The sequence below is a fragment of the Vombatus ursinus genome, unplaced genomic scaffold, assembly GCF_900497805.2.
Source record: "Vombatus ursinus unplaced genomic scaffold, bare-nosed wombat genome assembly UNPS02009835.1, whole genome shotgun sequence".
Classification (NCBI taxonomy): domain Eukaryota; kingdom Metazoa; phylum Chordata; class Mammalia; order Diprotodontia; family Vombatidae; genus Vombatus; species Vombatus ursinus.
The window spans coordinates 18,357,489-18,377,083 of NW_020949613.1; the positions used below are offsets into that span (position 1 = coordinate 18,357,489).

Here is a 19,595-nt window from a genome sequence, read left to right on the forward strand (position 1 = left end):
TCATTATTATTATATAGTAATATTTAAAGTTTTGAAGAACCTTAGAGATCATCTTGTCTAAGCCTCTAATTTTACAGATGGTAGAAGTGAGGCCTGGAGAGGTTATGTGCCTTTACAACAATGTCATGTGCTATGAGAAACAATTAATAGAAAAAATTAAAACAGGAATTTCTAGTTATTGTATTCATCTATTTTTGTCTTTGTATATTGTTGGACAATTAGCAAAACATATTCACATACATGCTCATGTAAACTTTACAAAAGCCATATGAAGTAGTTAAGACAAATATTATTATCCCTCATTTTATAGTTGAGGAAAATAAGTTTCAGATAAGTTAAACAAGAATGTTGTTGCCATTTTTCAGTCATGTTCAACTCTTAGTTACCCCTTGTGAGGTTTTCTTGGCAAAGACACTGGAATGGTTTTCCATGTCCTTCTCTAGCTCCTTTTACAGACGAGGAAACTGAGGCAAACAGGGTTCAGTAATTTGCCCAGGGCCACACAGCTAGTAAGTGTCTAAGGGTGAATTTAAACTCAGGAAGAGGAGTCTTCCTGACTCCAGGCCCAGAATTCCATCCAATGCACCACCTAGCTGCCCCTAAGGAAGATACTATCCATTATCTTAAGCCTTACAAGAAAAATTTAAAAGAAAAACATTTTGTTATTAATTCTTAAGCAATGCCATCAAACCTATGTAACCTTAGTCAAGTCACTTTACATCTCAGTTTCCTCATCTGTAAAATGAAGGAACTGGACCAAATGATCCTCTCAGTCCTTTCCATCTCCAGATCTATGACCATGAATCAAATTCAGATTTGCTTGTAGGATGAAATTCTTATGAAAAACAGAAACTAGTAGACCAATCTAATTTTTTTTAAATGTTGAAAAGCTGTTTCTAATGAGAAAATTGTCATCTTTAAAAAAACTACCAGCTGATTAATAACATTATTAAAAACAACTTTTGTTCCGGGCAATGATTTGACAATCCTGTATTAGATTTGAAGATCAGAACCATAACTAAAGTACAAGGAACAATTTTATAAGACATTTGTCCAATCAGAAAACACTTTTAACTAGCAATTCCATGTATTCACATAATGAGGGGTGATGAGGGGATTCCCTAATTGAATCCAATAGTACAGGTAATATTTAAGGTCCATTTCAGATCAAGAATTCTGGGTTTCTGTGACCCTCTGGTCCTAAAAAATCCTAAAGTGCTTTGTGAATGAACAAAAAAAAATCAGATTATGGTGGCTATAACTTTAGTATTAGGTATATTTCCTCGCATGCATACTAATTTTTTTGAAATTGGGTAAGCTATGATTGGAAGGCAGTTTTTGGTTAAACAGAATGAAGTAGGGAATAGCCTCATGAAGTAGTGAGCCTCTCATCACTGGAAGTCTTCAAACCCAAGTTTTTTCATTTATAGGGCATAGATTTAGAGCTCAAAGGAGCATTAGACCGTATCTAGTCCAACCACTTCATTTAACAGATGAGGAAACTGGAACACAAAGTCACACAGATGGTAAGTGTCAGTGGAGGAATTTAACTCAGATCTTCTTATTCCAAATCCATTGTTTCTTCTACATAACAGATGAGATTTATAGGTTACACTAGATGACCTCTGAGGCATCTTCAAATTCTAAGATTTCATATTTCTGTGATTTGACTATCTAGAATAATTTTTCCCTGACTACAATAGATAGTAAGACCTTTATGGCAGATACAATGGGTAGAGTGTTTTTGCAGATGTACAATTATTTTATGTTAAAATTATGTCCATTTCAGGGTCTTCAAGGAAGTCCAGGCACTCCAGGAGCCCCAGGACCTATTGGACCTGCTGTAAGTGTTTGATGTTACTACGTTTTGTTTCACAAGCTATTTCCTAATGCATATAGATGTGCCTACAGTATATAGGGCTATGAAGGAAGTAGCGCCATACTAGTTTTCAATCAGCATTATTTGCCATCTTTCTGAGCATTAGGGACTCTCCATTAGTTTCATAGAATAAGAATTTTGTCCATAATTCAACAACATATTCAATTCAGCAGTCCAACAAGCTCTTATTAAGCATCTAATGTGTGCAGAGCACTGTTCTGGTCCCAATCAGTAAAAGGATTCTTAAAAGCTAAGTCAGAAGGACCTCAATAGCCAACAGCCAACCTGGGAGTATAGTTGTCTCTCACAGAAGTCTTGCTCTGCCCTCAAAGGCAGGTGGCCTTGGGAGTATCTTTTCCTTTCCCGACACCTGTCCTTCCAGGCTCAGCTCATGTCTTTTGTTGTACATAAAGTCTTTCCCATTGATTATTTGATCTTCTCTGAACCATTGTACTTTTAATCTCTGCTACCAATTTAACTCTCAATTGTATACAGTCTTCTGTAGTGTAAGTTAGTCTTAACTCCAGATGTCACTTTTGGGAACAGGGATTGTACTTTGCACATTTTTGTGCCCCCCCCAACAGTGCCCAGTACCTGGGCAAATAGTGGGTAAGAGATTAATGATTGGCTAACCAATTTCTACCCATTCGCTTTCAGCATTCAGCTCCTCACAAAGTCTTTAACAGTCACTGCTGCAAAGTGACTCAACTGATCTTATACGTTTTAAAAAAAAAACTACCTAACTTGGTGCTGACCACAAGATAGGTGTTTCTTAAAAGCTTCTTGAATTGAATTCCCACAATCCATAGCTTCATTTGTCCTGTGACTTAGTGTTCCTCATGCACTATGCATAGCAATGGGTACCACTTTTCTCTCCCCATAATACAGAAAGTCTTTAATCCAGGCATTATCCCTGTTCCTCAACAGCAAAGTTACTGCATTTTGAAGATAAACTAGTAATTGGAATAGGTGAGCTGGAAAGAGAATTTTTCTTTTTTATTCTTAAAACATTAAATGAGAAAGTTTTTTTCTGCGTCAGCATAATCTCAGTAGACCCTACAAACTTCTGTTCTAGGTCTATATGATCTGAGCACAGTCCAATAGTTCTGTGAGAATTACTGTTCTTGTATATAGATGTGGTCATGTCACTCCTTACCTCAAAAATCTTCAGTGGATCCCTACTGACTGTCAAATAAGCTTCAAATTCTTTAGGAACTTAAGGCCCTATAGAATCTGAAACTACCTTTCCCCCTTTCCAGGTTTAAATCATATTATTCCTCTGCATTCACTCTTTGCTTCAGCCAAACCAGACTTTTCTTTGCTCTCCAACCACCCTGCACTCTCCCACCTCTTATTTTTCCACATGCTTCGAATATCTCCCTTTTTACCTGCTCAGTTCTTACTCATATTTTACTTCATACTCATTTAATTCATACTCATACTTTAAAGTCCAACTCAAAGGCTGCCTCCTTCATGAAGCTTTCCTATATCTCTGTTGCATCTCATAGCTTGTTAATACTTTCTCCAGTCAAATCTCACATTGTTTTGTAACTCTTTTAGCTTATAATATTGTGTTATGGCTGTCTTTATAAGTGTCTTATCCACCTACTAAACAGTAGGCTCCAGAAAATGAGAGATGATATTTTATCTAAATTTTGTGCTTGTCCCACTGCCTAGGACAGTGTTCTTCATACATAAAGTGATAAATAAATGTTTCTTGTTATTGGGGGAGCAGTTAATTAGGAATATACTATAAGCAACATGGACTTACAATGCTTCTGAGTTCCCTGATGCTCTTAGGGTTGTTCACACTGGCTACAAGCTGACATTTCTAAGTCACTTATGTTTTCCGCACAGTCATCATAGACCCAGCCTTCACACAGCCATAAGCCTAACTGAAAATTGTGTCTTAACATTAAAAGTACAGGGACAAGCTACTAAAGGAATTAAGGGAAATGTGGCTTTTATATTCCCCCAAAAGACTAAAGTTAGCTTTTATTTTCTGTTGATATGATGCAGATCACATAGCCCCATACAGAAATCATTAATTCTCCAGTTTCTGGAAGTATTTAAAAAGTTGATGGCTTTCAAAAATTATAGCCCATTTAGGAAGACATAATGGGTAATGTTATGTAAATTACCATTTAAACAGCAAGTCTAAATTCTTAGCTGTATCAAAAGGTTCCAATTAAGGTCACCACGTGTAGTTGGCCAAGGTGAAGAAAGCAGCCACAAAATACAAATTTTACCATTTGAGGACTTATCAGTCGCATGCAGTTGTTCTATCGGCCAGAAGAAATGTAAACTTTTAGGACTGATTTAATTATGACCAAATGACCTTCAAAATGGGTAAGTTTTAGCAGGCAAACTTTGGTGTCATTTTATTGTTTTCCTCATAAACCAATCTGGTGTATTATAGGGCTCATTGGGAAGAACTGGACATCCTGGTCCTCCTGGAGCAAAAGGTGAAAAGGTAAACCACCCTTCCTAAAAAATACCCCAAATATACATACACACATATACATACACATAGATCTGTGTGTGTATATGTGAGTGTATATGTGTGTGTGTGTGTGTGTGTGTATCTGTGTGTCTGTGTATGAAATTGTTATAACCAAGACTCAGATACTGGTAGGACATGATAGATAAGAGGAGGTCAAAGTGGGATCTCAAGAGAGATCCAAAGGGCTGAGTGAAGTTGAATGTGAGGGGATCTGAACGTGGGAACAGAAGCAAGCCTACAGGGATAGGAGCCCAAAGATGGACCCCCTACTGAATGGTGTAGACACAGGCAATCCATCCATAAGGAAGAGGACAGGCAGGATCTAATCACATTAAGCAAGAAGTCCAAACTGAATCCAAGAGTCATGAGGTCTGTCTGATCAAACAGAAACAGGATCATTTATTAGAGGGGGTCTAAGTAGTTGACATAGGGTAGCAGATAGAAGGGACCCAAATGAAGTAACCCTTATGTTCAAAGAAAGGAAATCCAATCCTTGAGGAGAGCAGTGCACTAGGCATGAAATCTACAAATTGAGGGACTAGGGTATAGAGCCAGGAACCTAGCTGCTGGGAAACAAGGGTATAAGCTAGGGGTATCTAGGTGATAGCACAATGGATAAAGCGCCAGGCCTGGAGTCAAGAAGACTCATCTTCTTGAGTTTAAATTCAGCCTCAAACATTTACTAGCTGTGTGACCCTGGGCAAGTCACTTAGCCCTGGTTGCCTCAGTTTCTTCATCTGTACAACAAGCTAGAGAAGGAAACAGTAAATTACTCCAATATCTTTGCCAGGAAAACCCCAAATAGGGTAACAAAGAATCAGACACAGCTGAAAAACAACTAAACAACAGGAAGAGTACAAAACAAGAACAAGTTACTGGAAAACTAAGTATTAGGCAAAGATAAATCACAAGGGGTCCCAAAGTCAAAATAAGACCGGAAGGAAGATTGGCTCAGTCCTGAGCTAGTAAAGAACTAAAACTCCTAATATCTGTTTCCCTAAGGCCAACCTAAGACAGAGCAGAGCCTATAGGCTAAGCCAGGGGTGGGGACCTGTGGTCTTGAGAACACATGTGGCCTTCTAGGTCCTTGGGTGCAGCCTTTTGACTGAGTCCAAGTTTTACAGAACAAATCCCCTTTTATCAAGGGGATTTGTTCTGTGAAGTTTGGATTTAGTCAAAGGGCTGCACTTGAGGATCTAAAGGGCCACATATGACCCTGGATTCCCCACCCCTGGACTAAGCTGAGTAAGCCTAGCTACTAATGCTAGGGGAATTGGAGGAGAGTGGGGGAAGAGGGTAGCATGACATTATACTGTCCCAGGGAAAATTCATTCTTTTTTTTTTCAATTACCAAATAGTATCACTGAAAAGAAATGAGGCATAATGGTAGTAACAGAGTAATGCTAACATAAATTTAAAGGAAACAATGTGCTTATTCTATAGAGTTTTAGAAGATTTGCTCTGGTAATGTCACAAGGGCCCCCTTTTTTCATTCATTTCCATCCTCTATGGAATCCATTCAGACATTCCATTGCCTTTGAAGTTAATGGGAATTCCATACTCAGATGAGCTTTGGGGCACAAAATAAGATGAAAAATGAGTTTTAATTGTAGATATTGTGCCAGAAAGTGTCTTTTAGTGTTCATATATTTTTCCTTGTTAATTGACTCATGGACACTTTGGCATAATTCCCTAAAGGACACTTTGCCACCAGTCACTCACATCTAATATGGTTTAGAGACGCCCACAAGGATGGACTGCCTGGATATAAGGTGTTTAGGCAAATGCCTAAAACTTGATAGTCTGAATGAGAAGTTTTGAAAGACTCAGTAGTATGCTTTATGTGAATATAAAAGATAGCATGATGATTTTTTACGGGAAAACCTGGTTACCACACATATTTGACCCAAACTCAAGAAACGAACTAACATCTATGGGCCATCAAGATACTTCAGCCACATGAATAGGAAGTGTGTAACTTTCCCTTCTTATTTGTTGGGGCAGTGTAAAGGACATTGGCTCTTGAATCAGAGAAGGTAACTTCAGATTCTGCCTCTAATACTACCATTGTTACTTTGGAAAATTAATCAACAAACATTTATTAAGTGTTCACTATACATCAGGCACCATGCTAGATGCTAGAAATTGAAATACAGCAAATGAACATCCCTTAGTCTTGGGAAATTTATATTCTCTTACCCTCCCTGGGCCTCAGTTTCCTCACATGTAAAATAAAAGGGTTAAAAATAGTTGGCCTGAATGTAGCATTACATGCAAACCTATGCACAGACTCTGCTGTTGTTTGCTTTAGATACAAAATTACTGTTCTGAGAAAATTTAGGAATACTAGAATACCTTGACATTAAAGTTTCTAAAATCACTCTACCATGGAGAAAAGGAAACTTTTGAATTATGTTAGAAAATACTATGAAATATATTTTCTCAAGTTAAATCCTGAATTTCTTCTCTCATAAATTTTTCATCCTGATTCTTTAGAAAAGAATAATCTGTCCCAGACAATTTTTACTGTAAAGGAAATCTCCCCAAAGTAGTATTCTATAATTATTACTTATATTCAGTAGGACACACCTAATTTTTTTTTTAGATTGTGCCCATGATTTCATTTAGAGAAACTCCTAGTGAAGAAATTCTCTCTAACAACCCAATCAGTGCCTGCTCTGCAACCTATAGTCTTAGAGGGTTGCCTGGTTCTCTGAGAGTTAAGTGATTTGCTCAGAGTCACACACCCAGTATGTATCAGAGACAAAATTTGAACCCAGGTCTTCCTAACTCGGGAGCTAGCTCTCTATCTACTGTGCCACACTGGCCTAGCTGTACCAGATTTGTAATTGTATTATAAAGTAACAATCATCAAAACTACTTGGTACTGGCCAAGAAATAGGGTGGTGGATCAGTGGAATAGGTTAGGTACACAAGACACAATAGACATTAGGTGACATACAGAAAACAGTAGCTAAACCAAATATTTTCCAACTGTGATATATATAATTCTTATTTTTCAGGGCAATGAAGGATCACCTGGAAAACCCGGACCACCTGGACCTCCTGTAAATTTTTTTTCATGGTTGAAAACTTTGAAATTCACATTTTTAACAATGATAACTTATTACCTAATCTATGTTTAGATATAACACAAAGCTAACACAAATTATCATATATAATTACATAAATATGTATCTACATATATATACACATATATATATAATATATATCATGAATAAATAAACCATGTACCCATTTAACCTTGGAGAGACTTGACTCTCTCCTATGTGTTCTACATGCAAAATATATTTAACTTTGCCCTTTATAAATATTTTATTGCTCATTCCGCATCAGTATAATTATGTGACTGTTCATTTCCCATACTTGCCTGCACACACCAAAATACTTTCTTCAAGTCTCAGCTCCTAGGGGTCAAGGATAGTCAACATATTAGAATCAAATCAACAAGCATTTACTAAGTAACTATAACAGTTAGAGTATTATGCCAGGCAATGTCAAGATATAGAGTTTAGGTAAACTATGGTCCCTGCCCTCAAGGAATTTGGGGATAAGATGCATAGTACATGAAATTCTCCTTGTGTAATAAATTTGATAATAATTTTTATGATCTTGATGATAATGAAAGACATATGACTTTCCATATATGGAGGAATTATTTTATGTATTCTCTTCAATCAATATAAATCAAAATGATTAGATATACCTAAATCATCTCTAAGGTCCATTCTAGCTCTTGAGACCTATGCATTGAATTCTTTCCTCATCTGAAGCCATGTTCAAATGATATCAGAGTTCTGTAGTCATACAGGGGTTACAGATTCATCCCTCCTCCCAGAGTCATAAGTAAAGAGCCTTTTCACCTAAGACAAAAGCAGTTGAGGGAAGGGCAGCTACATAGAGAACTATCCAAATGTAGATGAGAAAGAACTTAACCGTTGCTTTTGCAGGGGTTGGGATGAAGCAAGAATTGAACTGTAAGAACCTTGGCTGGAAAGAAGGAATAGTTAGACTAATTGTCATTAGGATGGTGATTGCCTTTGGTAGAATTCCTCATGATGAGGAATTTTCATCCATTTTAGCACCCTGAAACAAAATACTGCTTTGCCCATACTGGTTCTGGCTTTAAGAATTACAAGAGCTCTTGTTCCCTAATAAGTGGGAAAAGTGAATGTTGAATCTTAAGAAAGATAAGATATTTAAGCAGCATATTATTTAAATGTTCTATTTTTATCTCAGGCCATTTCCCCCAATTTTTTTGAAGTTTATTCTTGACAAAAAGCAAATCATTGGAACAGGAAATATTTGAGATCCAAATTATATTGCAGGAAGTCCCTAGAAGTTGGACCACAAGAGATCGGGAAAATAGTTATCATCAGAAATATTCTACGAGTACAAGCCTGAGAAATCCTTTCTCCTGGAAACAGCCAACACTTATTAATTTTATTATCAACCTCCCTTTCATATCACTAAGAGCCCATAATTTAAAAAGCTAGGAGAGAGAACACTGATTAAAACTAGCATTTTCTAGGTAAGCACTTGAATCATATCTCATACAAGTAGAGGGGTCAAATGAGGCTAAGAGGAACAGTAAAGGGTAGAAAAGGGTAGTCTAGGTGTTACGGCTGCATTTTTGTGCAAAAGCTGCTCGATGTTTCTTAGGATGAAAAAAAAGTCATACAATCCTGGAGATTAGAATAGGAGTGTTTAGTTCAAATGGGAAACAGTATCCTCAGGGTTTTGATCAGAGCATCCAGAAGATATTCCTGAGGTTGGCATTATAAGTCATCAGCAAGTATTTATTAAGCACCTGCTATATGTTAGACACTGTGCTAAGCACTGGCGATATAAATAAAGATTTCTTTTAAAAGGTTCCTCTCAAAGGAGCTCTCAAAGTCTAATGGGGGAGACAACAGGCAAGCTATGTACAAACAAGATATACACAGGATAAATTAAAGATAATCACAGAGGGATTAAAGCATATTGGGAAAGACTTCTTGAAGAAGGTAGAATTTTAGCTGAGATTTGAAGAAAGTCAGAGAAGCCAGGAGGTAGAGATAAGGGGGGAAAGAATTCCAGGCATGAGGGACAGCCAATGAAATTGTGAGAGTCAAGAGATGTAAGTATCTTGTGCAAGGAATAAAAAGGAGGCCAGTGTCATTGATCACATAACATATGGAAAGGAGTAAGGTGTAAGAAGGCTGGAAAAGAAGGAAGAGGGCAGGTTATGAAGGGATGACATGTCAGAACTGTGGTTTAGGAAGATCAATTTGGCATCTGAGTGGAGGATGGACTGGAGTGAAGGGAGACTTCCTGGCCAACCAACCAGTAGGCTATTGCAATAGTCCAGGTATGAGGAGATGAGGGCCTGCACCAGGGTGGTCACAGTGTCAGAGAAGAGAAAGGATATGTAAGAGAGATGTTATAAGGTAAAATGGACAGAACATGGCAAGTGATTTGATATGGAGAGTGAGAAATTGAGTATGAAACCTAGGTTAAGAGCCTTGGCAACTGGAAGGATGATGGTGCCAGAGACAGCAATAGGAAAGTTCAGGAGAGGGAAGGGTTTGGAAGAAAAGTAAATGAGTTCAGTTTTGGGACTTCAAATGTTTTAAGATTAACTAATGTCCAATTCAAGATATCTGGTAAGCACTTGGAGATTCAAGATTGGAGGTTAGGACTGGATAAATGGATCTCAAAATCAATAGCATAAAAACAGGTAAATCCATGTGAGCAGATGAGATCACCAAGTGAAATAATGTAGAAGGGAAAGTGAAGAAGGCCCAGGATGGAGCATCTGGGAATACCTAGAGTTAGGGGGCATGACACAGATGAAGATTCAGCAAAAGAGAGTGAGAAGGAGCAGTCAGACAGGTAGAAAGAGGTCAAGGAAAAAGCAGCATCACAACACCTATTGGAAAGAGAGTATCAAGCAGAAGGTGATTGGCAATGTCAAAAGCTGCAGAGAGGTCAAGAAAGAAGAGGATTGAGAAAAGGTCTTCAGATTCAGCAATGAAGATATCAGTGGTAACTTTGGAGAGAGTGTTATCTGTTGAATGATGAGTTCAGAAGCAAGACTGCAGAGTTGCCTCCAGTGGGAAGAAGAGAGGTAAAGCACAATCTTCCATCTGAGTGTGCCTTCCAGCCCCTGCTACCTGTGTCCCCTGAAGAAAGAGGGAAGGCCACACAGAGCTAGAGACCAGCTTCCATCTGCAAGATCTTGATTTCCATCTTCCCTTGCATGGAGTGCCTTCCATATTCCCTGAGGGAAGAAGAAGAGGAAAGGCAGTAGAGTGGGACTTCTATCTCCTGCTGTGCTATTGCCTGACTGATCTCCAACCTTTGGAGGAAAGAGGAGAGAATAAATGGGACCTTTTTGTTTGTCTACGCACCTTCCATCTCCTCTGACTCCTCTCTCCTCCCTGAACTCCAGCCTCCTCTGGGAAGAGAAGAGGTGCCTTCACTTAATGATTAACACATTCACATCTACCCTCTGCATCCCAGAGAATATGAACCCTTGTAAGTCATCATTCCAGGTAAAAAGAGATCAAGGAAAAGGCAGCATCACAAAACCTATTGAAAAGAGAGTATCAAGGAGAAGAAGGTGATTGGCAATGTCAAAAGCTATACCTTCCCCTCCTGATTTCTAATTTCCATCACCCTCAATCCTCCTACTCCAACCAAACATTGCCCATCCCTTCCACTATGCCCTCTGTAATGCCTATTCCATAATTAACAAACTGGCCTTTATTTTAAATCTTTTCCTGTCTCATTTCTTCCATCCTCACCACTGATGATACAAGCCTCCCTTGGCCATCCTTTCCAACACTGGCTGAACTTTCACTTATTCCTCATAGCTCACTGGTTGAATCAGGGGAATTGGAATGTTCCTTGTTGCTTATTGCCACTTCCAGGCACCCCACAAATATACCATATATATGTCCAGAAATTCTGAAATTCCCTTATCTGATCACAATCTATTGACTCTACAGTTTTCCCTCTGCTGTCCCATACCAAAGCTTTCTCTTTGTCCACACCATGACCTCCAATCCTTTGAACCCTGACTTCTTTCCCAGCCTACCATCTGTGCACTATCCACCCTTTCTCCCATATTGACCCTTTAGTGAACTAGTTGAATTCTACACTGTCCTCTTCTTCTGAGTCCCTGGCCTCCTTATCATATTGCTATTTTTTCCTGCCAACCCTCAGCCTTGGATCACTCCTTGGATCATACAATATCTGTTGTTTTCACTCCTACACATGTACTCCTGAGTAACAGTGGAGAAAATCCACAACCTTTCTGACTGAGTGCACTACAGATTTATGTTATGTGACCTCAACTAGGACCTCAGTGATGCTAGGCAATCCTACTATATCTACCTTATTGCTTCACTATCCCACTCTCCACAATGGCTCTTCAAAGCCTTTTTATCCCTCCTCAAGCATTACGGGGCTCCCTATCCCTCCATGCTCTCAGATAAGAATCTTGCCTCACATTTTACAGAAAATAATTGAGACCATTCACCATGAACTCCCCCTTCTCCTCTCCTCATTTTATACCATTCAAATGTCTTCTGCCATTATCTCCAACTTCACTCCTATCTCACACAAACGCATAGCTTTATTCATTTCCAAGGCAAATCATTCTACCTAAAGAAGCAATTCCATTCCATCCTGCCTCTAACAGATTGCCCCCTCTGTCATCCCTAATCTCTTACTTCAATTTTTTCCTTTCTACTGGCTGCTTCCCTAATGCCTACAAATATGCCTGTGTCTCTCCCATCCTTAAAAAAATCATTACTCAGTCCTTCCATCCCCACTATCATCCTAAATGTCTTATGACTTTTGTGGCTAAACTCCTTGAGAAGGCTGTCTACTCCACTTCATCTCTTCTCACTCTCTTTTAACTCTCTACAATCCAGCTTCTGGTCTCATCATTCCACTGTTACTGTTTACTGTAAATTCACCAATAATCTTCCGGTTTCCAAATTCAATTTTTTTTCTCAATCCTCTTTCCTCTTGACCTCTCTACAGTCTTTGGCAATGTCAACCACCCTCTTCTCTTTGGTACTCTCTTCTCTCTAGGTTTCAGGACACCATTCCCTCCCTTCTCCTCCTACCTATATGACTGTCTCCTTTGCTGGATACTCATGCAGGTCATCCTCACTAACTGTAGGTCCCATAGTACTCCATCCTGTACTCTCTTCTATCCTCTCTCTATACTACTTTGCTTGGTGATCTCATCAGGTCTTATAGATTCAATTATTCTATTATTCTTTATGCCAATGATTTTCAAATTTGCTTATCTATCCCTTACCTCTCTGCTTATTTCCAGTATCACATCTCCGATTGTCTTTCAGTCATCTTGAACTGTATGTCCAGTGGGCATCTTAAATACATCATGTCCAAAACTGAATTCATTTTCTTTCCCCCTAAACCCCTCCAAACTTCCCTATCACTTTCAAGGGCTCCACCATCCGCCTAAGCCCCAGGTTCATCTTTGACTCCTTACTATCTATCACCATCCCATATCCAGACTGTTGCAAAGAACTATAGGTTTTACCTTTTCATCTCTTAAATACATTCCCTTGTCTTCTCTGATATGGCTACCATCCTGGTGCAGGTACTTACCCCCTCACACCTGGTCTACTGCAGTAGCCTACTACTGGGCCTAACTGTCACAACTCTCTCTCCACTCCAGTCAATCCTCTAGCCACCAAAGTGATAAAGTGCCAATCCAACCATATAACTTCTATGCTCAATAAATTCCAATGGCTCCCTGTCATCTCCAAAATCAAATATAAAATCCTCTGTTTGTGTTCAAAGTCCTTCATAACCTAGCCCTCCTATCTTTCCAGTTTTCTTACACCTTACATCCTCACATGTACTCTTCAATCCAGTGAAACTGACCTTCTTGCTATTCCATAAACAGGACACTGTCTCTTGGATCTGGGTGTTTTCTTGCCTGTCTCTCATGCCTAGAATGTTCTCTCTCCTCAACTCCTACTCCTGGCTGACTTGGCTTCCTTCAAGTCCCAGATGAAATACCACCTTCTATAGAAAACCTTTTCCAATTTCTCATAATTCTAGTGCCTTCCCAAAGTAATTTTTAAGGTTTATCCTGTTTATAGCTTGTTTCTACATGTTTGTTTCCTTCTTGTCTCCCCATCAGATTGTGAGTTCTTCAAAAGCAAGTATTATTTTTTGCCTTTCTTTGTATCCCCAGTACTTAGCACAGCTCCTGGAACACAGTAGGCACTTAATAATGCTTATTGACTGACTGACAAATGGAAAGAGATGTAAAGATAATAGTGGGAATTGATGTATCAAGTGAGGGTTTTTTGAGGATGAGGGGTACATGGGCAGTAGGAAAGCAGCCAGTAGACAGAGATATATTAGTAAAAGAGTGGAGATGATAGAGGGAGCAATCTGCCAGAGAAGTTAGGATGGAATGGGTTCACTTCATGTGGAGGGACTTGCTTTGGCAAGGATAAGGACAACCTCATTACATGATTCCAGAGTGAATGAAGAGATAGTAGTGAAGTAGAAGTAGAAGAGATAATATCTGAGTGATGTGGTGTGAGATGAGGAGGAGGGAGAAGATGCAGCTCTGAGCAAAGAGGCTTAATGTTTTTTCAGTGAAAAATGAAGGAAAATTCTCAGCTGAGAAAGTAAGCTGATTGGGAACCATGAGAAGTTTGAGAAGGGTTGAAAAAGTTTGGAAAAAGCCGTTGTGCCAAGTGGGATAGTGAACCAATTAGGGAGGAATAAAAAGATTACCTTGCAGCAGTGAGGGCCCAGTGGTGATTATGTAACATAAATTTGTAGTAGCCCCAATCAGCATGATTTTGTGATTTTCTCTAGCTTATGATTTAGCTCTTTCTTCTCTAGCTCTAGATATGAAGCACATGACTTGGAATTAAGGCAGTGGGTGGTGGGAGTAATCCAAGACTGAAACTTGACAGGGTAAGATCTTGAATAGGATAAGGAGGCAAGGGATTCGAGAGAGAAGAGAACAATGTAGCACTGAGATGGTTCCTCAAGGAGTCAATATTGGGAAGAGAATAGAACGTAGCAAGTACAGGGGTGATAGCCTGGGAAAGAATTTAATGTTGAAAAGATGGAGGGTTGAGTTGAAGATAAAGAACAGGATTTGGAGTTGTAAGGAAAAGGAAGAGTTGCAATGATGAGATAAATCCAGGGTATTTTCTTAGCATCTGAGTCTCTTTTCATATCTTCAGGCTTTCTGGTGAAGTTCAGAATGCCATATTTCTGAGACATAAAAAATTGAAGGTGTTGATTACTTGCACTGGTTTGCTATGAAGTCTGGCTGACATCAGAATCCCGAAATGGTGATCTAGTGTCTATTGCTTCTACGTTTTTATTTCCAAATGGAATATGCAATCATAAAAGATAAGGCACACCTAGGAATATTTGTCCACACAAAGAGGAAGAATTTGGCCTAGGTGACATTTACTATGGCATGGCCAACATTTTAGTTAGAGAAGATCATCTCCTCTAACTTCTTCATTGTGTAGCAACAGAAACTAAGACCCTGAGGGATTGAAAAGCCTTACCCAAAGTCACCCAAGTAGTTAGCAGAAGAGCCAAACTAAAACTATGAATATCCTCAGATTCCCAGGATAGCTATTATTTTTATTTATAATGGGCTCTGAGAAACCTCAGAGCTGTGTGAACCTGGGCAAGTCACTTAACTTTATTTGCCTCAGTTTCCTCATCTGTAAAATGAGCTGGAGAAGAAAATGGCAAACCACTCCAGTATCTTTGCCAAGAAAAACCCCAAACAGGGTCATGACGAGTCAGACACACAACTGAAACAACTGAACAACAACAGGAAAAGGTTGGGGTTTCCCTGAATGAAAATTTCCTGTCTTAAAGATTCTAGAATTTTGTTTTTAAGTGTTTATTGATTTTGGACTTTACAAGTTACATGTAAACTTTGTGCCTACAGAGTCATTCCCCATTTTTCCTAGGGATGCATTTTTATAGATAAATTCGCACTGTGACATAACAGCATCTACTCCTTAATCATCTGTGTCTTATGAAGAAACTGTGGGAAAAACTACTTTTCAATAACCAGATTTTCTCACATTTCCATTTTTATTAGTTCTCTTGTATGTTAGCCTGTGATATATGCTACAGAAGTCAGCAGGCTATAAACAATATAAACTGGTAATTCAACAACTGAATTTTAATGAATAGGTACTATTTTCCTTTGTATCCATAAGTTTCTCATCTGCTAGGCTTTAGCATTTGTTTCGATCTACCCTAAAAGTGCTTTTATGCTCCAGGTGTGACTCAAATGCTTTTTACCTTTTTCTTTTACAGGGGTTTTTGCTTCTGTTTTTTGCCCCTAGGGAAGATAAAAACAGAAGCTGAATTTTTGTCACTATAAATTCTATCATCTATAGAATTAACTTATCTTCCTATTTTAGTGTTTTCCCATTCTTGGAGTTAGCAGCATATATTTCTAAAATCCAGTATAAATCATCAACATGAAGGGATGGAAATGATAATTACTGCATAAGTTGAATGATTTCTTTTCTCATCTTTCAGAGTATGCCACTCAGTGAAGGGAATGGAATGAGCAGTTTATATAAACTCCAGGTAGTTACTTTTTTAATCACTTAAAATTATTTTCCAGTGTTATATAAGTATTAATTGTCATTTTTTTCCTTTATCAATTTAGGGAGGTGGAAGTGTTGCTACTTATCCTGGGCCCCCTGGTCCTTCAGTGAGTACTTATTTCTTTTAAGTAAGCTCACATTAGCCAAACAGTGATCATGAAAAGATTCTCAAAGTCAGTGACAGCCTTCACATTGAGTGGAAGAGAAAATTTTCATAGCACAAGGGAAATAATTAAAAGCCTTGGGTTGTGGTTGCTAAAAGTTTCTCTGCATTAAAAACAAATAATTGGAATTTTGTCTGTCATACTCTCTGAAACTAAAAACATGAGATCATAGATTAAGAGTTAGAAGGGACATCACAGGTCATCAAACCCAATTACCTTATTTTAAAGATGAGAAGACAGAAACCCAGAATGGTTGCAACTTGTCCATGGTGACACAGATAGTAATCAGTAGAGCCTGGGATATTGCTCCAAACACTTACCCCACCAGACAACCCTATTTTTGGCTAGATACTCTTCAGGTATTGATTTTTAAGGTGAAAGAGTTCCTCTTGGCACATACAGAGTTTGCATGATATTTTAGTCATTAATATAATTACTATATTATAAATTATCATATTATATTTAACATATAAATAGATGTATTATTATGAATAATTATAATTAATATAGTAAATTCACCAGAAGATGAGCCAATGCAAACTGAGAGTGGGTGCTATGGTTCTCTCTATTTTTGCTAATCACTTAAATATATATTTCAATGCTTTCCCTGTAGGGTCCAAAAGGAGATCCTGGTGCAATGGTATGTATTCTTTTGCTTTTTACTCCTTGTGAAAAATAGCAATTCTTTCTAAATTGAGATTGGGGAATACAGTGAAGTGAGTCTATCTTTCTAAATATCCATCAGTTGCCATTTGAAAAGAATTAGATTGTGGCAAACATAAGAAAGGCAATATGCTTATTTTTTGAAAGATCCTTCAATCTTCCCTTCCTGACACCTGATATTGTTACTGTCACTGGGACTCATCTCTCAGCCTTAGCCTGTTTCAGAAACCATCCTGTTAACTCAGGAGAGAACACACAAAATAGACCTGTTGATAAATAAAACATTTTCTCCTGGTGGGATTTTTCCTATTGCTGATTCATTATTTTAACAGACTGTGGATTTGCCCATTGGTATAACAATTCCTAGGGGAATTTTTGAACAAAGTTTCTACTGTAGAATGCCCTTCTTGGGATGAAATTTTTTAATACATGTGCCAGAAAAAAAGAGAGGCTGTTTGTTTGCTTTATAAACATTATGCACTGATCCCAAAGGAGAAGATTTAGTATGCTGTCATAAACCTACTTATTAGAAGTAATGTATCAAGAGGTTAACTCTCAGCATGTAATGAGAATACCTTATCTAATAGCCAAGAAGATGATAATTGGATGCAACATCCCTCTCAACCATGGAGCTCGATTCTAAAAAATCTGCCAAATTTAATTAGACGTCCTTAATTCTTTGGCATTTTTTTTCTATTCTGTGCTTTTCAAACATATGTTCTAGCCTGCGTTATCCCCTTTAATGTCCCTTTAACCTTCAAGTATAAATTCAAAAACCAACAGCTTCTTTCCCATTGTCACGTGAAATATTTTAACAGCTATTTCATTCTGCTTCTATCTGATGAGATTAAATTAATGGATTTTAAGTCAGTGAAAGAGCAAGCCAGAAAAGGCAACCATTGCACTTCTGACTAAATTTTAAATAGAGGATTGATGAATCCAACATTTTCTCTTCTTCTTGGTAATTGGAAATATATATTCATAATTTTAAGGACAGAAACAATTATCTTTCCCTTTAAGCCCCTCTTTAGCCAGTACTACCATACTACCATATTTTCAATTGGATAGCTATATAACTTAGTGGCTGTCTTTGTTTCCTTACTCAAAAGTTATCAGTTCTTCACCTGTAATATTTTTTATTCTCTATTTCAATAACTTAATTCCTCATCTTAATTTAAATCATTTTTTCATGTTATCATGGAAGCCCTTGCTTATTCAGCCTTTCATTTTCAATCCAAATGACCAAAATGATCTTTCTGAATCATCCAGATAACTCCAAGATGGTAAATGGGTACCAGATATAATACAATTAGCTGCCCTGCTGGCAATTTTTGCTACACCATTGATTCAGATTTATCCTCATGCTAATAGTGCTGTTAATATGAGAAACTGAAAATTCATTGTAGGAAAACAAAAACAATTTCAAATTTATTTAGGTGGGAAAGTGAGTGACAACTAACGTAGACTGTTGGATAGATTTGCATGAAATTTGAACCTGGTAGATCAGTCAAGCTACTCAACAATGAAAAAATAAATGTGCAAGCTCCAAATTTAATCTGGGAAGCAGTCTTCTGTTTTTAGGGACTTATACAACAAAAATATGAGTTCTTAATATTTTTAATGTGTGTGTGTGTGTGTGTGTGTGTGTAAAGGCAGGGTGGAAAGAAGGGAAGAGAGAGGGAGAGAGATCAGACTGAGCTAGGGAAAATATAATGTAGGTAAATTTTGTTTTTAGCATCCTTCTGCCTCGCGTTGCTTTGTCACCTGCCCACTCCTCCTCCATTCCCAGATGCTTGTTGTAGAAAGGCAATGCTTTATCCAAAAAGCAATAATTACAGCTGGTGGACTTTTAGGCACTGTGGGAGGAAGGCATAACAGCTGTTTTGAGGTGAAGTTCTGTTTGAATGACTCTCAAGGCACAGTACCTTCTCCACATAGTATTTGGTTCCCCCTTTCTCTAGATTTCATGTGAAGCCCCACCTTTCTTTTTTGATATTTATATGTTACCATTTCCAGTTAGAGTAATCTTGTGAATCTTTGTGTCAGAGGAATATCCAACAATTATGTTATGATCTCAGATATCACATATTATTCCTCACCATAAAAGATAATAAACACTTTGAGGTAAAAGATCACATTATCTACTTTCAATTTAACTTCATTCAATAAATATTTATTGAGAATCAACTACATGCCCAGATATAATCCCTATCCTCAAGGTGCTTATCTTCCTTTGTAATTATCCAAATAATACTCAACAGTGGCAACATTCCATCTGTTACCTCCATACCTGCTTCTCATGCCTGGAATATTCTCTACCTTTACCTATGCCTCTTAGAATCCCTTGCATTCCTGCTCATATGCCTCTTCTTAACCTGATTCCCCTGATTCTCCCTCCTAAAATGATCACATATATACTTACTGTTTACATGTTTTTTTTTTCTTCCCACCCTACCCCAACCCTGCCACAGTGGAATGTAAGCTGATAGAGAGCAAGGATTATTTTGCCAATGTAGTGTCCTGTATATAGTAGGTAATTAATAAGTGTTCATACTGTCTTAGTGAATGAGATGGTAAAAAGTCAAGTAGACTGTTCAACTTGGGCCACAGAAGTAGCAAATATCTCAGTGGGGTCCATGGTTCCTGTGTCTAATCATCCTCTCCACTGTTTGAGGACCTTGATATTAGGATCAAGATCAAGAGGACTAGTTATTTCC

The 19,595-nt window shown here is 38.0% G+C and overlaps 1 protein-coding gene across 1 annotated transcript in view; it reads left to right on the forward strand.

Annotated features, from left to right (window-relative positions):
* COL19A1 (collagen type XIX alpha 1 chain) overlaps positions 1–19,595 on the forward strand; it is a 394,072-nt gene that overhangs the window by 319,760 nt on the left and 54,717 nt on the right. Inside the window, exons 34-39 of the mRNA XM_027852948.1 lie at positions 1,790–1,843; positions 4,299–4,352; positions 7,406–7,450; positions 15,981–16,031; positions 16,114–16,158; positions 16,829–16,855. Of these exons, the coding sequence (XP_027708749.1) occupies positions 1,790–1,843; positions 4,299–4,352; positions 7,406–7,450; positions 15,981–16,031; positions 16,114–16,158; positions 16,829–16,855 (276 nt within the window). The remainder of the gene's footprint in view (positions 1–1,789; positions 1,844–4,298; positions 4,353–7,405; positions 7,451–15,980; positions 16,032–16,113; positions 16,159–16,828; positions 16,856–19,595) is intronic.